The sequence below is a fragment of the Amblyomma mixtum genome, chromosome 4 (assembly GCF_055824585.1).
Source record: "Amblyomma mixtum isolate Tamu chromosome 4, ASM5582458v1, whole genome shotgun sequence".
In the NCBI taxonomy this organism is placed as follows: Eukaryota; Metazoa; Arthropoda; class Arachnida; order Ixodida; family Ixodidae; genus Amblyomma; species Amblyomma mixtum.
This window is the reverse complement of record NC_143015.1, coordinates 84,395,578-84,419,538: the sequence shown is the minus strand read 5'-3', so window position 1 is coordinate 84,419,538 and position 23,961 is coordinate 84,395,578. Positions and strand designations below refer to the sequence as shown.

The 23,961-nt window shown below is 46.5% G+C and overlaps 1 protein-coding gene across 1 annotated transcript; it reads left to right on the top strand.

Annotated features, from left to right (window-relative positions):
- Positions 1–3,695: 3,695 nt before the first annotated feature.
- Positions 3,696–20,503, top strand: LOC149347254 (uncharacterized). Its single transcript, XM_089585542.1, has 5 exons — positions 3,696–3,949; positions 6,415–6,569; positions 8,956–9,023; positions 14,089–14,166; positions 20,055–20,503. Exons 1-5 carry the CDS (start codon positions 3,860–3,862, stop codon positions 20,198–20,200), a joined length of 537 nt encoding a protein of 178 aa, XP_089441668.1. The 5' UTR covers positions 3,696–3,859; the 3' UTR covers positions 20,201–20,503.
- Positions 20,504–23,961: the final 3,458 nt, after the last annotated feature.

Genomic DNA, 23,961 nt, shown 5'->3' with positions numbered 1-23,961 from the left:
GTTTGGGCGTGTCAATCAAACCCATCTATCCCCCCCCCCCCCCCCCCCCCAACCCCACCAGAGAGGACAGGGAGGCGGCCCTGCTCGGCTGTCAGGACCTAAAGACCCAAAAGGCCTTGGTTCACTGGACGCGGGCGGCGTTGCTTGCCAATGGGGCCCCGGAATAGGGGCTCCACCTAGTATTATTAGGGGAAAGGGCCAATAGGGCCTACCCCAATCACCTCTCTGTGAAAATTTATTGCACTATAAATGTTTTTCACCACCACCACCACCACCACCACCTCAGTCGAGTCTTTCCTTCAAATGCCGCTGTTTGTCTGGCCTGGTTTCCTGCGTATCTTGTTTTGCCACTTCGACGTCGTGTTCAGCCTTGCACACTTCGTTCAGCGGGCCGGGAAGAGATGCAGATTAGGGACGGCGAGCTGAATCGCAAAAGCCGCGCAGGCGCAGACATTGGGGTAAATATGGAGGGCTCTCGAGATTTAGATAAGCATAAAAAGAAACGCGAACGGAGCAGTACTCAAGCTGGAGGTTGACATCGAAACGGCTCGTTCACGCAAACTAATTTTGCTAGGCAATGCATCAACGCTTTGCCGTTGCCAGAACTGATAAGCGAGTGAGCGCTTGGACTTCGTGTGTTATTCATGGGCAGTGTTTTGTAACAATTCATTTCATTTTCCACTCATTTGGTCGTCTGTGATTGGTGGCGGCTTGATGTTGACGTAGACCGCGGTAAATGAAGTCACGCTAGCCGTGCCAGGCTGCTGTTCAGTTGCATACCCCCCCCCCCCCCCCCCCCCCCCTCCCGTGTGCTGGAATTTATTTGCATACACGGTCTAGTGCTATCATTTTATTTGGCTTGGTGCCAACAGGAAGGAGCTCTACGGGTCGACAACACGCAACCTCATATGAGTAGAATGGCAGCTGCGGTGGTGATCTACGGGCGCATCGACCACCGTGGTGTTGTGTTTGTTGCCGCTGGCGGCCTGAAACCATGGCGGCTGATTGGGATGAACGACGTGTTTAACATGTGTTCTTTCAAATGTTCGGCACATCCCACTGATTTCCAATGCCCGTGGGAACTAGTCGGCACGAACGCACGCAGCATTTTAAAGTTCAAATCTTTGCAGCGAGGAGGAAGAGCCGACCATGACAATCCCTATCTTTGCGCAGAATCTCGCTCCAGCCTCTAGTTTTCCCAAAAATACAATTTAAATGAATTACGTGGTGTTCGCTACTGGCGACCAACAGACTGCACCAGGTGCTTATGCGCAGGAAAGTTAGGCATCTATCTATAGACTTGGAGCAATATCTCATCTTGCTTGCATTTTGATATGAACTGCGGTATCCTTATCACAGGCGACATTCCGAGCCGCGTGCAAATGATTTCCGAGTGCTTCGTTCAAGGACCTTTGTCGAAAAGCACGCTTTCTGGTAATGCAGTCCGTATTTTAGGCGCTCTTGCTCACAAGAAAGTATGCGAAGCTCTCGCAACTTAATTTTCTTCATTTTGTTTATTTTATTTTGAGAAGAAATTCTGCAGAGGCATTATGCCTACACTTGAATTTCAACTCTCCCACCCTTCTCTCCCCCTTCTGTGTGCCGCCTTGCTTCGAATATCCTGGCGCAGCCCCTGACTATAGAGGGCGAAGACTGATCCAAACGAACACCGTAGTGCACCGTTCCAGCGCAATAGACAAGCGAGTGGGCATCTGTATTACTCATGGTTCACGCCGCCCGCCGCTGTGGCTCAGTGGTTATGGCGCTCGACTGCTGACCCGAAAGACGCAGGTTCGATCGCGGCCGTGGCGGTCGAATTTCGATGGAGGCGAAATTCTTGAGGGCCGTGTACTGTGCGATGTCAGTGCACGTTAGAAGAACCCCAGGTGGTCGAAATTTCTGGAGCCCTTCACCACGGCGTCCCTCATTGCCAGAGTTGCAATGGGACGTTAAATTCCAATCGACAACAACAAAAAAAACAATAAATGGTTCACGCCTCCCAGATTAACGCTGCCTCTGGGCGCCAGGTAAACGCGAGTTTAGCGTTATGACATACTACGGCACATTGCTACGTTATGACTCAGTATGAAGTCGATCATAGAGCTAGCCCGGAAAACGCAAGGAGGCCAGATGCAGGCACTATTTGTTGCTTAGAAAAGCAGTGGAAAAAGCAACGAGAGCCGTACAAGTCGCGGCGAGTTTTTTTGCTGCCAAGCTACTTGTCGCCCTTGAGACTAGTTTCCTTGCAGGGGGGCAGACGAGACGTCTAGAGATATCGGCTCCTTTGAAGTAGCGGAGGCTTGTCGATCGGCGCTACCCACTCGAACAATACGACGCAGTTGTGCTAAAGTTCTAACAAAAAAAAAATGTTTTGTCGTAACGACACATTTGTCTATGATATTGCATTATTTTTCTGTAGCACTGTCGGTGTCACTCTAAAGAGGAAGGAGTAGAAAGGGAGTAAACACTCTTCTAGCGCACTGCCTTCTATGAAACGGAGTGCGCTATACTCCGTTTCATACATAGCAGGCAACGCTGCGGAGGTTGCTGAAGTAGTGCGTCCGCGAAACTATATTACTCCGCCACGTACCATTCGTTCTTCGCGAAACTCCGGTCGTTGTTTGGACGAATACAAAGAGCTGTATAAAACGATGTGGTAACATTGAAAATCACGTTTAAAGCTATGATTCGCTCAGTGTTCGGGCTCTCTGGCCATAATTTTCCTTGAGTGTGTACTAATTTTTGGGCGTGGATTTAGTACTCTTCCTACCAACCGCCTATCATACCACCACGTGTACGTAGCGCCTATCTTTACTGAGCTTTATGAAGGAAATTTGTGCGTCTTTGGGGTTTTTGACACTTCGGTTTTCTAACGAGTACTTATTTTCTGTTTCGCGTAAGAGTCTGTACAGGCATTTGATAACGATGCTCTTTCCGCCGCCATTGTATCGCTCTGTGTACTTTGGCCTCATTTTTCTTAATGTGTTCAAGCGAGCGCGCAAGATGCCGATTACTCCTTGCACCAAAACGTTTTTCTATAAATTACGCACCGAAGATCCAGCTGTTAACACGTGGCTGCATGGGAAAAAAAACGTTTTTATGAATTCTGTGAACTATCATCTGCGCACTTCACCTGAAACCATTGAAAACTTTTTGATTAACTGCAAGGATGCGATTTTGTTTTGGGATATGTTCTAGAGGGCGCTAAAGGACTTTCGAAATCTCGACGAGTCGCAGGACGAAAATGTGGCAAGCGGTAAAACGAAGTCCATGAGGTGCCAGTCACGACACTTAAGATTTGTCTCTATGAAATATGCTTGTGTTCGCTTTGGTTGTATGGCGAACTACTTTTTGCGGGCGGACTTAGCGTGCGCGAATAGGCGCGCCAGCTTTGGCGGCGTTGCGTGCTATGTATGAAACGGAGTATAGAGGACCACTTACTTCCTTTTTACGCCCATATAGGCGTATTCCTTTTTAGAGTATACGACAAAGGACAGCGCAGTACAAGAGAAAATTATGCTGTTACGAAAAAAGATATCCTGTTACTGCAAGGCTACGGCCAGAAACACTAAAAAAATTCTGTTCTTAGAGCAGCAAATTTACCGTTATTTTCTTTTTGATTGGGTGCTGGCACGAGAAAAGGTCAAGAGCTCCGCACGAGTGCTTACCTCGCCCACATGGAGATTAGGCGCGCCGTTCGCAAATAAAAAGCGAGGCGCAAAGCGCGGCGCTGATGCGGAGGAAGCACAAAGGCTGGACACAACAGCCAGAAGGACAGAGTTGCTCTCAACGCAGCACAGCTACCTGACAAACACTGTCGAGCCTAAGCGAGGTGTAGATTTCGTTCATAACTGGAAACATGAAGACGGCGATGGTTGGATTGGTGCTGTCGGCTGCAGCGGTTTCGGTCCTGGCTTCTACTCCGACGCCTCCCTACGACTTCTTCAGGGTAAGGATGGGCTTTGTACAAGAAAAGAAAATGATAAATGTGCCGTCTCTCTAAATGTGCCACTCGACTTGACTTCAAGCTCAAGATTCAGAAGTTCCAAGCGGCCCAAGCTTGGGCTTTAATTTCATTATTCAAGATTCCAGATGAACTGCATATGCTTTCAAGTTTAGCGCTGTCGGACTGAGTGCATTTATTTCGCCAAAATTACATGAGTTCTGCGTTCGTGTGGATGTATAACTGCGTTCAGAAAAGCCTTGAAGTCTGGTTCTTTGAGCATTTTTCATTAGATTTGCTCAGATTACGCAGTGGTTTGGTCGTGACACACAGGCACAACTAACTTAACGCATTTCCACCTAGGCGCCGCGGTGGCTCAATGGTTATGGTGCTCGGTTGCTGACCTGAAAGACGCGGGTTCGATCCCGGTCGCGGCGGCCGAATTTCCATGCAGGCGAAATTCTAGAGGCCCGTGCACTGTGCGATGTGAGTGCACGTTAAAGAACCCGGGGTGGTCGAAATTTCCGGAGCCCTTCACTACGGCGTTCTTCATAACCTGAGTCGCTTGGGGCGTTAAACCCCAATAAACCAAACCAAACCATTTCAATCTAAAGCGACAGCCGATGAGGCGACTTTCTGTTGGGTGTGCAGTGCGAATGCAGTGTATTGTACACTAACACTTCTACGTTTACTTGATGGTTGGTGAGAGTGCTGTTTAGGTGGACGGTACAGGTGGTGAACTAGGGAACATTTCGCCTGATTTCTTGCCATAGGAGGGGGCTTGAATCACGCGGATCTCGAAGCTTGTATAGTATAGCGCCGTGCATCGCGCTTCGAGGAAAACTGGGGCGAAATGAAATCGGCAGCGGTTACGGAGACTGAGCCCACCAGCCATAAAAACTCATCCAGTTATATGGTAGCTTTTGTTCGTGTCTCCGGCCGGGCGAAATTTTCTCCAGGGGCCAAGACATAATAAAGCTATGTAAAAGTGCTACTTCTGGGGCTACTTGGTGTATCATCTTTATGTCTTGGAAAGCGCTAGATTGGTAACGATCCATCTAAATACTGGGCACAAAAAAAGTACGCGAAAAACAGAGGGAGAACAGGACGGACAGGAGCCCACTAGCAACTGATGCGTGGTCGAAGAAACACCTCTCACTCGGTGAGAGGTGTTTCTTCGACCACGCATCCGTTCTTCCTGTGTTTTTTGCGTTTTTTTTGTGCGAGGTTTCTAGATGGATAAAGCGCTAGATGCATGCAAGGAAATGACAAACACACACGTAGTAAAATATAAGCCTCACGTACTCGAATATAAATTCAGAAGACCTGCTACTAGGGACAGTTGGTATATTATGTTTACGTTTTGAAAAGCGCTTGCTTTCCGTTGTAACAAGTTGGGTGTTAATGTTAATAATTTTCTTTTCTGAAATTCCTGACGTTCTGGCTGATTTACTCAAAGCCTTCGCATTAAGGTCAGGCATGCGGATCTGCGAACTTAGGGCGAGTAAATAAAAGTGAGCGCGCTCCTGATTAGTCCTATTAAGCAGCTTTCTGGCTATTTCGTTTGTGTGCAGTATTGAATTTTTTTATCAATCTCACATTTTTATCATCGTTTTTTCTTGTCACCTCGAAATTGCGCATACGAAATGGATCATTCATGTTTTGACCGAAGCAAGTGATTAATAATATAATACTATTTTTACGTTCACCCGGTAACCACTCACGCAATGCACACGCTCTACGGCGTACGGTCACTGAGTCCAAAGTGAGTGGTCCTTATTCTGGCAGCGGCGGCCGTATTTCGATGGAGGAAAAATGCGAGACCACCCATCTTTTATACGCTGACACTCCACGTTAAACAACCCCAGGCGGTAGAAGTTAATCCGGAGCCCTCGATCGTGTGGTACCTCTCAAAGCTCACACGCAAGCTTGGAAGTTTGGGTGCCGTTGAAGTATCCCCCAAATAAATATTGTGGCCACTTACGATAAACTGGGACTGATCTTCCTGCACCTGTGTGGTCAAAATATTTGAAATGGCGTCAGTTTCTAGTCATTCGGGTGCTGCAGACCTTTGACGAGTTTATTGCTGCAGGGATATCAGGTATCTCTCAAAGGTCACGTGCAACTTTGGATATTGCGGTGCCGTTGAAGTTAGTTTAGTTTAGTTGATGGGGTTTAACGTCCGAAAGCTACTTAGGGTATGAGGAACGCCGTAGTGGAGGGCTCCGGAAATTTCGACCACCTGGGATTCTTTAACGTGCACTTACGTCGTATAATACAGAGGTCTCCAGCATTTCGCCTCCATCGAAATGCGACCGCCAAGGTCGGGATCGAACCCATGTCTTTCGGATCAGCACCCAAGCGCCATAACCACTGAGGCACCTCGGCCATTAAGTATTAATTGCATAAATAAATACTGCGCTCGTTTACGTCATACCGGGACTGAGCTTCATGTACCTCGGCTTACGCAGTTGCTGGAGACCTTCGACAAGTTTACTGCTGCGGAGATATCCAGACCGGACACCACAGTGCTTTGCCTCACTGGCAGGAAAGTCGAGCTCGACCTTGTCAGCAGGTCGTGCAACTGCGAGGCGAGCTGGAAGGGAAGCAGCGCCGAGACGCAGTTGTGAGTCACTCGTTTACTGCGCCAACGTCAGTAACGGTTGCCTAATTGTTTGTGGGTAATTAAACATCGCACCCTTTTGCCGCATTGCACAAAGCTAGTCAGGGGTTCGATTGCACCACAGTTACGACGAGATTTTAAAGGGATAGTCAGGACAGTCTCAACTTTGCGTGTGTCGACAGATTACCGCATCCTAACGTCAAAGACTCCACATGACTGAAAGCGGAGTTCCTGTATATTAGAAAACAGAAAAAAATAAAATAGACGTGCTGCCGTCACTTGCGTTATCGCAATTAAACTGCGCTGGGCGGATGTAGATTCCTTTGCGTGAATCTCGGAGGCTAGTCAAAATCATCATTTTCTTGAACGCTGAAAGCGGGGTTCACGGAGTTCTTTTCGGTGTAGCCATCACGGGTTTGAATCTAAAGGCAGAAAAACTATAGTCGAGCCCACTTATAACGAACTTGACGGTCGCGTGGTGTGCGTTAACTGTATCTGAGGTTCGTAGTAAATGGACTTGTCATTTTACAGCCAGAAATGCGGAGTCCAACGAAATTAGTGTTTTTTTTCTTACAAAACTTCGTTATAAGCGTCGGCTTGTTCCAAGGAGACCATGCCACGGCCCTTTTTAAGACTTGAGCTGTCATACTTTATGTTCCTCGCCGAGGACCTAACTTCCAACAGTTAAGCTGATTTGAGGACGCGATATCACTAATCGCGGTTAAGTCGTTCACTGCAGCTAGCGGCGTGTCGGTCCACTCGCCATCATCATCGGATTCTTGGCAGTCGGTCAGCGCTCGTACTTCGCGAACAATGGCTTCGTCAGTGTTTGGATACCCGTGCCATGACCCGTCCAGCGAAATCATCATCATCATCATCATCATCATCATCATCATCATCATCATCATCATCAGCAGCAGCAGCAGCAGCAGCAGCAGCAGCATGACTACACCCACTGCAGTGCAAAGGCCTCTACCATGTCTCTCCAATTAACCCTGTTCTCTGCCAGTTGCGGCCACTGTATCCCCGCAAACTTCTTAATCTCAACCGCCCACCTAACTTTCTGCCGCCCCCTGCTACGCTTGCCCTGTCTTGGAATCCACTCCGTTACCCTCCGTTAGCGAAATAATATCCGGCCATCTGTGCATCAACAAGCAAATCCACATGCGTCTGGTCACGTCGATGTTCAACAGTGTTCTCATTCATTCCTTATCTCATAACACATGCTTTGCGGAAGCAATTTTCTTTATTCGTTATGCCATGGTAGATCTCAACATGCCACTCGGTGGGCAAGTCGTGCGGAATACCCATCGCGACATTGGAAGTTATGTCTGGTTGCACGCTCGTTGCATGGAAATAAAAAAGTCGCGCGTTATCTAGGCCTTTGTGTTCAGCCTGCAGCGTACGAATACGTAGCTCCCAAAGCGTTGTACTGCGCAAGACTTGCCGATGACAAACAGCCTCTGCCGGTCGCTGCCGTTCCTCCTCGTGTCTACAAGGACGTCAATGCAAAAGCTTGCCATTTGATGAAACAGCATCATTTTGTCGGCAATGTCTCGGCTTTTTTTATTGCATTTTTGGATCCTGTTTCCCGCTCAAATATGCTCTTGTCCAGAATTTTTGGGTATGAATCACTCAGGTGTCATCAAAATTAGCTAACTTTATTAATGCCGCAGTGATCATATTTTTTTTAATTCACTTTGCTTTTTACATATTTGCAAATGCTGGGCGTCCACAGCTTTTGTCCGCGTAATCAATGCCTGGTCATTATAAAGTTGAACCGTAACACGTTCTCCAAGTGCCGGAAAGCCATAGCCCATAATTTAACCTAGTCCTCTAGCAGATGAATGAGTAGTAGCGAGATACGGAGGGACTAACACTTAGTTGATTGCCACTTGTGAGTTTATTAGAGGATATCCTCCATATAATGCGCATATACTTGACGCTTCTTATTTCGCGCTACGTGAGTATTAGATGTGAAGGTTTCTTTATTTTGTTTGAAGCATTTCTACGAATAAGCCTGTGCGTGAGCGGAGTAGATGAATGAGCGGGCGATTCCATCATGTGTTGGCAATGCGGTAACAATCGAAGCTGTTGATGCATTTTTTGGAAGTGACCGGTAGGGCTTGTGAGGTCTAGGTTGCTCTTCCCGTACACCACCTGCTACCCGCCATGGTTGGTAGATGGGGATTTCACACGGATGAACCTGGTCTAGTGATGCCAGTTACCTCCATATAATGGGCATTCTCCACTCTCGTGATGTAACTGAAGACACCACAGCTCGGCAGCGAATCAAGATTTTTCTGGTCGTCAGCGAATATGTGCTATCGCAAAAGTTATTCGTGATCATTTGACCATGTTTTCAAACTGCATGGCTCTTGCCTTTCAGGGTTCGAGCTAACTTCACCTTCCGTGGAGGAGACTCCGTTGACAAGCTAACCAGTCCCGACCCCCAGTGTGAGTACTCGGACTCTGCATTACTTGAGAAACAACAAGAGGTACTCATACGGGTTCCTACTTTGCAAGGTTCAGTATCATGAAACTCTCAGAGTTATTCCCATTCAAGTTAATCTCTATGTATAAAAATGCTGTTTCAACTAAGAATGATCTCCTCTTATCAAGTTTCAACCTCATTCGTTCGATTCCATCTTATAACACACGGAACAAAATGTCATGGTCCGTACCTTTCTGCCGCACTACATACGGTAAGCAGTCAGTGACATATAGTCTACCACACTACCTCAATATTCTGCACAAGAACAACATCATACTTGAAAAGACTTCACGGCATAAATTAATAACACTTATTCCTTAGTTTGAATGTGTTTGAATGTGTTCCTTTGTTTGAATGTGCATCATTTTGACATCATGATTAGAACATATATATGTAGCTTTGTGTATCTTCTTTCTACTTGATTTGTATCTCGGTTGATTATAAATACGTTTCCTGTACATAAAAATTTTGAGCAGTTTCTTTTGTCCAATAATGTCGAGTGATAACAGAGGCATAACGTCATCCAAATGCTAATGTATATATTTTGTGGCTGTATTTTCTTTTGTGCTTGTGAGTGCGCTCTTCCACTGCTGTTGTGATTAGCTGCCAGGCGATACCGCCGGCAGAGGGCGGAGGGTGGCCCTCAAGCTGCACCAACGCACCTTTTTGCCTTGCGTCCTCTCTCCTCTGTTACTGCAGATGTAACCTTGTGAGAGTTAATAAAGATGTATGTATGTATGTATGTATGTATGTATGTATGTATGTATGTATGTATGTATGTATGTATGTATGCATGTATGTATGTATGTATGTATGTATGTATGTATGTATGTATGTATGTATGTATGTATGTATGTATGTATGTATGTATGTATGTATGTATGTATGTATGTATGTATGTATGTATGTATGTACCCACATCTAGACCCTTGCTCAAGAACGTTCCGCCGCTTCCACCTGACTGTTGTCCTGGGGGTTTGCATTTAATGAGCATGTTCAAAATAGCAACGCGCTGCTGTATCTCAGTGGCCACGTCGTTCTGCAACTCGGAATGAAGCAGTGAGTTCGTACCCAGTCCCGGCAAACACATTCCTTGAAGGGGCCTTGCAAAAACGATCAGGGTCATGAAGAAGCATATTGTTGTCGGCGTAAGGTAAGGCATGTAGTTGAATCGCATAGCTGTGGGGCAGAAAAAGATGCACCATTCGAGAGTAGCTCAGGGGTCTGTTTAGAAGAAAAGGGGATTCTGACCCTGTTATAGGAATTTGGGGGGGGGGGGGGGGGGGGGGGGGAGGGGTTAGGGGGGTTGCGCGCATACATTTCCTAGATAAACCGTCGAAACTTTTCGACTATTGCACCCTCGACTGGGCCTCATCGCTGCACCTGCGCTATGCCTCGAAATCCCCAAATCAGACGCGCTATCATTGTTGAAAAGCACGATCCCATCGGTGGCCGGCAGCCACTGTTAGCGCTGTCTATGAACGACTGTTTTTGACGTGCGCGCAAGCCATACTCTACATAAAACAGAAAGGTAGCAACATGCAAGCAGGATTCGCCATTGCCGTCCATGCAGATAAGTGTGCTGAGGCAATGCCGCCGTCGCTTTTCGCGAGGACCCACACGCACACGGATTGCTTGTTCAGACTCTGCGAGTAGTTCACCTGGGCTTAAATCACGAAGGCAACAAAAGGAATTTGTATCACAGTCAATAGTATCCTTGCCTGTGTTTTGAGGATCACGGTCTCGGCTGTGACCGTTTTCGTGCATGGCTTGCATACGTATCCACTGGTGCGAATACTATGGCCTTCCAAAGCTTCCTTGTCATGCTGCTGAGTGACGAAACTAGTTCTCCGAACTAGAAATTCATGACTACGGACGACGTCGACGGACGGCCACGTGTTCGAATCCATAGTGATCCATACTGCAGCAGTCGGCGCGTAATGTGAATGGGTCCACGCTGCACTGCTTTGCCTTTTCCTCTAGCGCGCCCGGTCTTTTGGGCACAGCTGCACACAACAATCGGGAACAGAAACTGCTGACATCTTCCATGCACGCCGAGGTGGCACACGAGTGATCCCGTGTTTGTTTTGTTGACTGTCGAAGACGACGCGGCTTTCGGTCAGTTCACTGAGACCTGCCTATTCGGCGTCGACTGCTGCCTAGGACGGCAAGATGGCGGATTACCCAGAGTGCATAGCGCCACCGGTGTTCGTGCAAGCTCCCTATGTTTACGGACTGCCAGACTGCACTCGGAACTGTACCAAAGGGAGGATTGTTATACATGCAGTAAGAATACTCCAGAGCAGAGAAGACAGAGTCCATAGTGATATGGACCCTAGGAAACCTTGCGGATGATGGACAGGAAGGCGCTCATGCCGCTGCTGTGCGTTATTACTCCCGGTACCCAACATTCGAAAGAACATAATTATTCACAGCCGTTATTCTACCATAGGGAACTACTCCAGTATTTGAGATTAGCAGGGAAGGTATACGCCGAACCGGACAACAATCTGAACAGGGAGGAAGGTGTCAGCCTAAGGAAATCGCAATGGAAAGCTTATATCAACCCAAACAATTTGAGCTATATGTTCCCAAAGTCTTACGATTCGCATGGCGCCTACTGCGGCGAAGTGACCAACTTATCACATGGTATGAACATGCAAGAAAAATCCATATGTTGCGAGAATCAATCGCCGAACAACTGAGGACCGGGAGGCGGCGGTGTCCGGCTCACACTCGAAAGACCAGCTTTGGCTGGTGAACCGGGCAAGAGCGTAGGGAAAAGCCAATGGGTCCCTGGAATGAGAGGCCACTCGCATTAACCACGATTTATTCTTTGGTCGAGAGAGGGTGGGCAGATGGTTCTCGACAATCACAAAGTGAAGAAGATAGGGAAAGCGCTTTCCTAGCGTTTCGACAAGAGGGCTTGTGTTCGTATGGGCATGGCGTTCATCTTTGGCAGGGTTTAAATATCACGCCACACTCTCCCACATCCTTTTCGGCTGCCCTGCTGATCCTCCCCCGCAGGGACAGCCCGCGTTATTAAGCTGAGAGGACTGGGAGGTCGTGCTCTCGTCTCTCGACCCGCCATCGCAGCTTGCTGCGGTGCTTCGGGGTGCCGACGTCATGAACAAACAACACATGAACGTTCCGACGTAGAGTGGGACCGTGCGGTGGTCCAGGGACCCAAGGGGGGTCTAACACACTTGCCATAATAAAGTTTCTCTCTCTCTCTCTCCGAGGAGAAAGGCCCGATGACGGGGAGGGGGCGTGAATTGGGAAGTGCGTTCGGATGGGCAGGCTGAATCTTGTCCTGTCATGACAGCCGATAAACAAGAGGAACCAGTTGACCTGCAAATCTATGAAAACAAACAGGTCAGCTGAGATGAAAGGAATCCGGTGGTGTGGAGCGGCTAGAGACAGCGAACTTGAGCTTGGAAGGCTGTGTGTCCACCTGACATACCGGGGGGGGGGGGGGGGGGGGCAAAAAATTGCGAGGGTACTTTGGCAACTAAAGTGTTGAGAGGCGAAAGGCGAAGACACTATGCCATGACGACTTCCGGTGGATGTGACGTCACGCCATTCCCGTGGCTATATCGATACCCAAATTATACATCTTTCGGGAATATTAAGTGCTAATGACGCTCAATTACACATTTTCCCGTGTAATTTGACACAAATCCAACGTTTTTCCGACCACTCTGACAATTTTCACTATGCCGTGACGACTTCCGGTGGATGTGACGTCAAACCGTTCCCGCGGCTAAATCAACGTCCGCGCTATTTCGATGCAATTTCGACATTCTTGCCTATAATTAACTAACTAATTGATCTACAGTCATCAAACTTGGCTTCTAGGTTCATTTTTTCCTCCTCTACGTGAAGCAACCATTTATTTTCTTCTATATTTTTTAGTTCCCGAGTTAAACGCGTGTGACACGTTTTGTTAACGGACCACAGTATGAGCCATTAAAGGCCTTAAAAACAAAAGGAATTGAAGGAAAAAGCAAATGGGGGCAAGTTCAGAGAAAAAGCGAGCGGAAGGGGGGGGGGGGAGGGGAGATTGCGGAAGCCAAGGGTTCCTGAGAAATGATAGCAAGAGGTGCAGGGGATAAGGTAAGTGTAAATTATACAAAGAGAGAAAGAGAGGACAATGGACAAAAAAAAATTCAAAGATGTTATGGTAGCCGGGGGGAGTGGGGTAGGATGGGTCGAGGCAATAAGGTAGGGTGAAAGAAACGATAAAGCGGCGTTATAAAGTACTCGGAAATGTTCTGGCCATGGGCAAAACCTTCTTTTTAATGAATTACGACAGTGTCGGAATGCCCCGGAAGTTTTCTCTGGTTATGTTGATCCCTGCCTGTTGTAAGGTTTTAAATTAGTGGATAAAAAATGGTTCTCTCTATTTTCTGTCCCTTGCAGATTTGAAGCGTAATTGAAAATTTAAGTTTAACTTTATAGACGCTGTGACTACCTCGATTAGAATGTTCCGACACTGCCGCTCGGTGTAATGTCAGTGCACGCTAAAGAATCGCAGCTGGTCGAAATTTTCGAAGCCCTTCACTGCAGCGTCTCTCATAGCCTCAGTCGCTTTGGGCCGTTAAACCCTCATAAACCATATGCAATAAACCATCTAGACTGTCGCTGATTCATTGCTCAGTTTCTCCGATATGTTGTTTCTGATATTCTGTTTCCATATTCTGTTCATTATTTTTTTCGCACAGAGACAGCCGGGGTTCTGGACAGTTAGGACACTAGGTTGAGATGCTGTGGCCTGAGAGTTGAATGTAGGATAAGGGTAGGATGATATGGGCGCTCAGGGTATTTTCTCAGCCCTGTTGCCTGATAGGAAGAGGGGAATTTGTGGGGAAAGCATGTCGGTAGTGTTGTCGGGTAAACTTTCCGTAGAAAAGGGCGGGATCCCTCACTTAGCGTGCTATTAGCTCCTCTGCTTACCATTTTACATACACCACAATTAATCTGATCAGATAACGAAGGTTTCTTTTGCTTTGACCTCCCCTTTTGCAGTCGGAGACATCACTGCGCAGCTGTTGTACACCGACTACAGGACATGCGCCCTGACCAAGTTCAGCCGTCGTGGTGAAGGTAAGACTGCTTTCCTTTTCTGTGCGGCAGCACTAGTTGACGCATTTTTCGATTTCGGGCATGCGTACGTACAGGGTCAATCACACTTAGAGGGATCACGGCTCCGCGTGGCTGCGCACACGCGGAGCTCCATTGCGACCGAGCCAGTGGCAAACCCGTGCAAAGGGGCAGATGACACGAAGTACCACGTCGAGGTCTCTCTTCTCGTGCGCCACTCTGCATTCATTCATGAACGGGTTAGAGGCAACAGCACACCGCAGGCACGTGGCCATGCGAAGCCATGTTCCCTCTAAGTGTAATTGACCCTGTACGTACCCCATTTGCCAAAAGTGACCGAGCAGCAGAGAGGATGCACAGGAGAGTGCTAACAGATCCTGCTAAAGGCCGCTGTACAATCGTTTTTGAGGCCCATGCGGACGCGTCCTTGTGACCGTGCGCACAGGAGCATGAGGTAGCGGGGCGGAAGAGGTGTTGTACGATCAAGTTTGCTGCATGCGACCGAGCGAACGACAGCAGCGTTCTGATTGGCGCGCCCGTGACTGTCGCCCGTGCTGCAGCACAGGCATATGACCCAGCAAAACATGAAGATATCTTGCAGTAGAAATACCAACAGTGTTTGTAGCTCACTCGAGAAATCGAGGGATGTTAAGCTGTCAGATTTTTCGTAGAAGGCAAAATCGCGATTGGCTGTGATAGCCAATGATCTCGGCGCGGCCGACCCTGACGCCTGCGAATGAAGTCGCCACCAACTTTGCAACACCGCAGGCGAGCTTTACCTGAAACAGCGTCGTAGGAGACAGTTAAAGGATTGAAGCTTGCACTATATCTGTTCGAGAGAGTGAAAAAAAGCATCACACCGTGATCGTGTACAAATCGTTGGATCGCTAGTCAGTCGCAGATTTTTGCCCTCTAATATCTGAAGAGTACGCCATTCACAGTACGCTATCCCCAAACGTGCAATAACGATTTCAGAACGTAGACGCAATTTGTATCGCGAATTCTCGGAGCCAAGGACACGGGACAAGAACAAGCTAGGTTAGCAGTACACATTGAATCATTTGTATTACGAGCGAGAAATACATATGGATTTCGGAAATGTCTAAGATCAGGCACAGGTTAAATCATGAGTTATTCTTACTAGCACACTGCAGTCTTTTGTAGCTTTCTCATTAATCCATGCACAGTACTAATCTGTAAACGTTTATTGTCACTGTGTTATGAACAGGCCTCCTCGCTGTCTCCCCACTTAACTGTTTTTTCAAAAGACACGTATTTATTCGTTGACACAAAAAGTTTTGTGTCTGAATTATGGATATCAAAAATTCCGTACTGTAGTACATTGCTATCAAATACGAATCTAAATACGCGAGAGCATTATGACACTCCCAATAATTTGGAATACGTTAGATGAGTTCTAACTGCAGCTATTCTGCATTTCATAGAAGAATGACCGTGCAACAGTACTGATTTCTTTGTAATAGTTTTTAGTCCATTGGAAAAGCCAAAATAGAAATAGCATAGTGTGGTGACAAGTAAAGGGGCCACATCATGTATCACTGTGCTGAAAAGCACGGCTTTGTTTTTTGCGCAGGGAAAGCGCTCCACTAGTTCTATTTTAGCGGTCATTCTTTAGCTCATGCTGCAATGGCAACAGTGCGAACAAGTGTGGAGAGTTGTGCTCAGAGCCAGTCATCTTGACACATGCAGAAACAAGCGGGCATGTGGTATGCGCAACTCCAAAAAATTCTAAAGGTCCCCACGTGAATGCAGAAGAAAGTAGTTGCTTAGTACTGAGGAACAGGCCATATATGCCACCTTCAGTATAAACATAATGTTGGAGTTGGTAAACTGGCTTATATCTCATGGATAGCTCCTGGTTGAGGCTGGGAAAGAATAATTTTTATGGTCAGAGAAACAGGATACATTGACCATGTATATTGGTTATCGTAGAAATATATTTACTGGGATGAAAATTATATAATCGCAAAATACAATCAAATGAAAAATAAGCGTTTAAGTGTGTGTAGGGCATACATGCACATGCCCTATAGTATAACTTTACAGTGATGTTTACCAAAAAAAAATAATCATGGATTGTAACAGTGATTCTGGTTCCCAAAGCAGCAGGCGAAAGTAAGCATTGTCTACACAACTTGCTATATATAAATTTTTAGAACGTGCTATCTGTTGCCTATTAGTAACATCTTCCGCTGATTATAGCTTATTTCATAGCCAGTTTAGTTTTTAAACTGCCAAAGTTTTCTTAGGCGTACCTGATGTTAAATTGATTTTATTGTTAACCTAAATTCCTCGACGATCTTTGCCTCGGCTATGCCTACTTTGCTGGCTCATAAGGGGCTCATAAGGGGCTGCATGTAATTAGGCAGACAAATTTCTTGTTTTGTGGCCTTCTCTTGCAAATTTATGCACCAAAATGATTATCCTCTTCAGGACCTTACATGAAAACAACCCGGGTCACTATTTTAAGGAAAACCGCAACTCTATGTCTAAATTAGTATTGAGTACAGGTTTGCGCTTTTCCGTGAGTTCCACTGCCGTCAATGTATGAAAATCACTGCAGTTCTGACTCCATTCAAGACGACAGAGCTGTATGTGTAAATACTTCTTCCTGCACTTTGCCCAGCTTTTGCCTTGGCTTAGTGCCTGAGGGCTTGAACCGTGTGTACTGTACGGCTGATTGGTGGCAAAGCAACAAGATGAAACTGCACTAAGGGGCGAGGTCAACACAACTAGAACTGCATCCTGAAGCAGTGGCGGTGTCTGTTCTTTGCTGTTGTGCTTGTTCCATAGCGTTGTTCTACCAACTCCAGAGAACTCCTTTTTCAATCTGCTATTTTAAAGTAATGATGTTAGATAAAGCTGTCTATTATTTTTAACCACTAAAGTTCTGTGCCATACAACACAGCATTGTAATCAGCTCGCATATTTAGCAAACAAAAAATTACTACTTGTGTCAGGTAGTTAAGCAACAGTGATTTGGTGCTTGTGACATCATGAGAAATAAAAAAAATACATTTTCTTGTATACAACCATGTCTCATGAATATATCCACCCTGTAATAAGACGACTCAAATTATGCTTAGTTTGTCTGCGGACGAAGCCTTTTCAAAGCATGTACAACTTGTTAACATGGAAACTTTGGGCAACGAAGAGTGTAAAAATGCATGTTTTCCTGCATATTTTTGTCGTGTAATAAGGACTGCAATGCGAACAACATCTCAAATGTGGTAACCAGACACTATTACACAGCACAAGGACTGTAAGAAATGTTTTGATTCGAGTAGAAAAATCAGATACAGACTGAATCATATGGCTGTTGCCGTCTGGAACTGACATCATACCGCTTTTAGCATAGCGTGCAGTTTTTTGTTAAACCGTGAAGTGCCAGGCAGGCCGACTCTCTCCGCTCACACTTTGTGATTGACAAATCACTTCTCTTTCTGGTGCCAAAATCATTGGGGCTCATTTCCTGGCGCACATTGCTCGTCGCACAAATTAAATTAAGCCGCTCGCTTGTATATAACCTTTTTGTTATAACCTTACGGATGTGCACTTGCAACAATAAGTGAATGCTTTCTTAAACAGAGCACACGGGAAGAAAAAAAATCTACTCGAGTTCAAAACATGTCGGGTAGGAATGGAACTTATCATAGGTGCAGAGCAAGGAATCTGAAAATACAATCCGAGACTAAGAAAATGGGTTCGAATTAAACGTGGTATCAGCCTCGACAGGTCGATGGCTGTACCGACACTGCATGTCTTTTCGAGATGGCTTAACGTCGACATTGCAGAGCCAACCACGGCGCAATAGCGCATATCGCATTTTGAAAACTCGAAATAAATCTCGTTAATGTGGTTTGGCAATATGAACAAAAATGGTCCTATCGCAACCATACGGAAAGTATGAACAGACAAGTGTCCCAACAAACCTATACCTGATCATTGTGGGAAGTGCAAAAAAGCATCTACGTTGAAGGAAACAAACTTAGGCTTGCAGAAAATGCAAGAAGGACTAAGGAAATCTGTGAAGCATTCTACATTTCTAACAAAAATAATTTTCTCACAGGTCTACCATCATCTTCACCTACCAGACAAGCAATGTTCATTGCAAGCAGTCGTAGGTAAACGAATGTAGCAGATGCACGTGTGTATGTGCATTGATGAAATATGCTTCTAAAGGCTTGGAGAATGTCCCAAACAGCTGGCGCAGCTTGCGTAGGAAGCGCTGCTTAACAACTGTTTGAGACCAATAAAGGCGAATTGTCGAGCAGCTCAGCGACAGTAGTGTAGCGAAAGCAATACCAAATATGAGATCAGATGCCGGTTCAACGCGTACAATTTCTGCCCTGTCTGTCATGGGACACGGAACACTTCAACATTGCTGCATTTTACCAATTGCCATTTGTCCAAAACACGAATTCACCCCATGCTTCTATGCAAAAACTCGTACGAAAAACTCCGGCTATGTACTGTTTTTATTCGAAACCAAAATGTTCATATCAATAAGGCACAACTGCATATGCGTTGCTTCTTTTGAGAAGCGTAAGCGTCTGCTGTGATCTTTTTTTTCTCACCACATCAAATGGAATGCTCATGAACAAGAGCTGCACTAGCCGGCATATATGACGCATTTGCGCATTGTGAAACACCCGTGAATGTATTGCGACAGCGGTTTTAGTTCTTACAAGAGAGTTCCTCATAACTGACTATTCGACCGTTGGAGGAAATAAAAAATATATCACACTGCTAGTTATGCATTAATTAGTAAGGCAAAATAATAAATGGTGGATGATTTAGCCTGGTTAGGAGAAATGCGAGCTTGGTACTCTCGCATTTCTGTTTTCACTTCGGCTTCGGTTAGAGGCAAGAGAGGAGTGCGACAGCAGTGTGTTCTGGACCCATTGGGCACGGATTTAACTTGATGACAACGACAACATCCAAAGCACAACCCGAGAGACTGGCATTTAAACACGCGGAATGTTCGGCTGCGGCGATGGCGTATTGGTCAGGTGCAGTGGCCAGCGAAGTTGCTCCGTTGGCCGTAAAAGTTGGCCGTAAAAGCCTGCTGGCAGGTTTTCACTACTCAGAGGCAGGTTCTCACCTGTCACCGTGACAGGTGGACGCAGAACGGTACAACTCTCACGGCCCTCTTGAAGCATCGCCACCAGTAACATGCCACACATGCACGCAGGAAATGGCCCCGATGATTCGTCACCTCCTTTGGGACTGCCCAGGCCTGGAGTGCAGCTGTCGACAGCACCTTCCAACCTGGAATTTAACATATAAAGGCTGGATTAGGCCGCGCGGGCGGCATAGAGAAACATTGGACGCGTTGGGGCGCATCATATGCGAGGAGGCTATAGCCGGCTTCTATTAATCTGCCATTACTAACTCTCTACGGCCTCCAACCATCCCCTCAATAAATGTCCTTGAATTGTCCCCAGCCAGAGGCATCGGACAGACAAGCGTCAGCTAAATCTGAGATTAAGGGTTTTGGTGCTAGAGCACTAAATATATATAGTGACGACTTGGGTGCGTCGTGTAACAGACAGCCGACATCATTCGCTTACAGACCGTTCCGGTTTCGAGATCTTCGTAGCATGTAACTAGAAAATAGTTGCCCTCAACGCATAGGAGACAACACGATCAAAGGAGAAAGTGGGCGCTCTTTAGCAGTTAACCTGCCGGTACTCATGTGACATGTTCTTTCTTAGTTGTACAAGCTTCCACTGCTTCGTTTTCATCGCCAAAACAATTCCCTTGTACAACTAAAGTGCGTCGCCTTTTCTGGAGTTTTGCATACTATGTAAGAAACCGGAATGTAGAGCACGTTCACTCCCTCACTCTGATTTCTTCTTCTCACGCAGTCTGCATTCTCTGGATCTCGGATGACGTGCTCGGATCGATCCCAGCGGTCTGCCACGAAGAATTACAGCGTCATTGCGGTAGCGAGCGCAGGACCTTGCATCCGGACGAGCGCTGCGCCTCGCAAGCGGATCACGCTACCCATTAGTTGCCAGCACAAAGCGGCCGTGGTAAACCGGCACGTAAAGCCTGTCAGCCCCCTCTAACGCTGTATTCATTTTCTAGCCTAGCTGCCAGGCCTTCCGCACGCTTAGTCAATACACACACTGATCCTTTCAAACCCTGTCAATAAACGATGACGTCGTGCGTTTGACTGTTTTGAAAATGAGCTGTGTCCACCGTCTCTATGCACGGAGATGTCACCAAAAACCTAGAATTTCTTTGGAATGACAAGCAAGGAACTTGGGGGCCATCTTAACCGCATTCTTAATGAATAAAATGTGAAAGCATTTGTGTTAGTGTTTAATTCTCTCACATTCTCAACTTTGGCGGTGCCCTGTGATTGGTCCAGTGGTGGTCACGTGCTTTTGATGACGTGAAAACCCACGCAATCGCATTCATAGATCGTGGGGAGTCTTCTTACCACTATTGGCGCAGTGGTTAAGCGATGCGGTGCGGCTTGTGAGACCAAGGTCGCTTTTCCCAAGCTTCCATAAGACTCATGAGCAGCGCCACGGTTCGCAGGTGGCAGCTGTGCTGAATTCTGTGACGGTGAGCAGTTTGCTCAAAATGCGATGGGTTGGTTGTAATAATCTAAGAAGGTCACGTCTGACTGTAAAACATTTTATTCGTCGGAAAGAGCTTGGTGCTAAGAGGACGCAAGTGGTCGAGAGTACATAGCCCTCGAAGACTTTGTCAGCCCACTCTACCGCCAGAACTCGCGTTCTGGGGTCAGAGCTAGCCAGCACGGTCTCTCCCTGCTCGAGAGGAGGAGCGGTAACTATATCACCCGGAGGTGGCTGTAGTTTGCATTCCCACAGGATGTGATCGTAGGTAGCACGTTAGCCTCAGGGTTTATAGTTCGAGTTGTATAGATCCGGATAAATTTGCGCGAGGAGTGATGGGTTGCGTATCAATCTCGTCTGTAGATAGCGCCACGTAACCTCTTGTTCTTTAATCAGGCTTTTGTCCGGAGGGGGGAAAGTTCGCCTCTCTAGTTTAAAATGATTGTTGAGATCATGATATGCGATCATGGAGTCCTTCGTGAAATTCTGGGTGCCAGACTCATCCACTGCCCGGGGGACGAAACATCGGGCTTTATTGTGGGCTGCCTCGTTCCCTGGATTCCCCGAATGGGCTGAGACCCATAGCTCGGAATAATTTGGTGAGAATTGGGTGGCGTTAACGATTCTAAGGGAGGTGTTTGCAATTCGCCTTTTTGCTAAATTATTCATAGCCATTTTGGAGTCGCTGAGAATGATGCTCTCTAGTGTATGCGCTAGGGCGAGGGCTATAGCTTCCTCTTGTGGCGTTTCAGAGGATTTCGTTTTGATCGCTGCCGAGACGATGTGGTCACCATTCTCGTTCACAGCCACAATTGCAAAAGCATTCGTAAGTTTGTATTCTGCCGCATCTACATAAACTGTCCCAGCGCACTGTCCGTATTTATTATGTAAGGCTTTGGCTCGTGCTTGGCTTCTACCTTCATGCTGTAAGGGGTGCATGTTTTTGGGGAGTGGTTTGATTAGTAGGGCCGCCCTATAGTTGCAGGGCAAGTCTACTTTAGCGTCTTTATTCGGAGGTTAAAAATTCATTCCAAGCCTGGTAAGCTCCTTCCAGTTCTGGACTTGGCTAATCTCGTCGTTTGATCCATTAAAGTGGCTTCTTTCAGCTGATTATAGGTGTTGTATATTCCTAACCTCATAAGTCTTTCGGTTGAGGCATTTAGTGGGAGTCCCAAGGTGGATTTGTAGACCTGCCATATCATGCTGTCAATTTGTCCTTTTCTGCTTTCCGAAATTTGAGTTAAGGGGTGGCATAGGGTATCCCGCTCAGCGCAAAGGGCTGCACTAGTCGGCATCTCTTTCTTTCAGCCGTTGACTTGGATTAACTATGCGGCGGATTAATCCCGCCTTAGCTTCTACCCTGCATTTTACCTTCTACCTTTTTACCTTTTACCTTTTTTACCTTTTCCACCCTGCATTTTTCCATTTGTTTGTAAATACAACCCTAGTATTCTCATGGTTTGTACCGCTTTGACGGATCGTCCGAGAATGTGTTTGGTCAGTAGAGGTCCTAGAATGAGTTTGTGTGTGTCATTATAAAGTTAGCAAGAAAGAGCCGTCAAATCGATTTTTATTGAGACCAAACATAAGGTGAAGTTGTCCTCGGGGTCTCTTTAAGTACCTTCATTGCTGATTATTTGTTATACATGTACTCGTACATCAAAGATATGAGGAAGAAAGAACAGAAAATACGCTATAAAATATGTTAAAAACTCGGCTAGTCATGATGCCGTTTTGACATTTTATATAGCCTTTTTTGTACTTTAGAGGCCCCCTCTCCTTTGAAAAAAATTTACTGAAGACCCACTAACGTATGAAGTAGTAAAAAAACAGCCTCCAGCGCCTTTTTCCATCCCGTACTGAACTCGTGAAAAGTTTAACTGGAATTTCTTTTTGCACACTGGCAAACAGATGCTCGCTATTAGCGCTTCTAAGAAGAGAATTTTAACACCTGATATTTTGAGAGAGTAATTACTTCGAATTGTCTGTTTTATGTGGTACATGGTTTTAGTGTCCCTCACCTGCATCTAGGTTACGAAAAGGTCCTTTTGTTGTTGAGGGGTAAAACCCAATTTCGCTTCTTGCTTGCACCGGATAATTTTTCTGAAAAATGTGCTTAAACCCAATTTCAACCTCGAAATGCGTCCTGAAGTATGTGCATTTTGTCAGTGCAGAAACGTGATTGATATTGTAAGCAGTCCAGCGGTCAGGAAGAGGGCAAGAAGATTTGCAAACGAAGCTCTTTATTTGGGCTGACTTGCATCCGAAAAAGAACTGAACAGCACGGCAGCGGCGTAAGCAACAAACGTGCTCGTCAGCCGTCGAACTACGAATGCCCGCCGCTGGCGGCATCGCTCAATTTAAAGCCGGCAAGGAAACTTCGAGATAACAGGTCGAGATCATCTAGAGTAATCTGGAAACACGTAGATGCAGCTCTTCATGGCTGTTATCAATCGAGATTAGTCCGGTCGCTTCTCGCGTCACGAACAGAATGATAACACCCATTTCCTTGAGCGCGAACAAACGGACACTACAATCACACGTGCCAATATTAGAGAGTTTTAGTATTGCGGGCTTTGCGTAATTGCGTGCATAGCGGAAAAGCGGGTCCAGTGTGCGCATGCGCACAACGCTAACGGGAAAATAGCGTTAGGGTACGAACGCAATTTTCAGAAGTTAGCGCTGCGGCAGTTGCGGCTTTTGCGCCCTTAGCGTGAAAACATGGCGGCGTGCTTCCAAGCGGGAGCCGCCCGCTTCACCCGATTCAGTAGTCCTTGCGACTGCGGACGGCATGCTTACCGGCAACTACTGGTGTCTTTGCTTTTCGCTATGACTTACCTTGCTTCGGCGATAAAGTTTAAGCTGCAATTCAGCCCAGTTTTTGAGATACGCTCTCAAATCTGGAGCGCGCAAGCCTAATGGAAGCTCAAGCTGCATTTCTACCGTCTGCAACTTCTCGAAACGGAGCCGAAACCTAGAACAAACGTCCGGAACGAAATAAAAATAAATTTGGAGCTTTTTCGCGGAGCTTTATAGACTTAAATGATGTAAAAAAGCGAGATTATAGCAAATTTACAAAAGTTTTTTGAACAATATAGAAGTCATGTGATGACAAATATTCTTGCTAGAACGGCTTGTGCATGATGGATTCGAACCACCATCCTTCCGTTCGACAGCCGGCTAC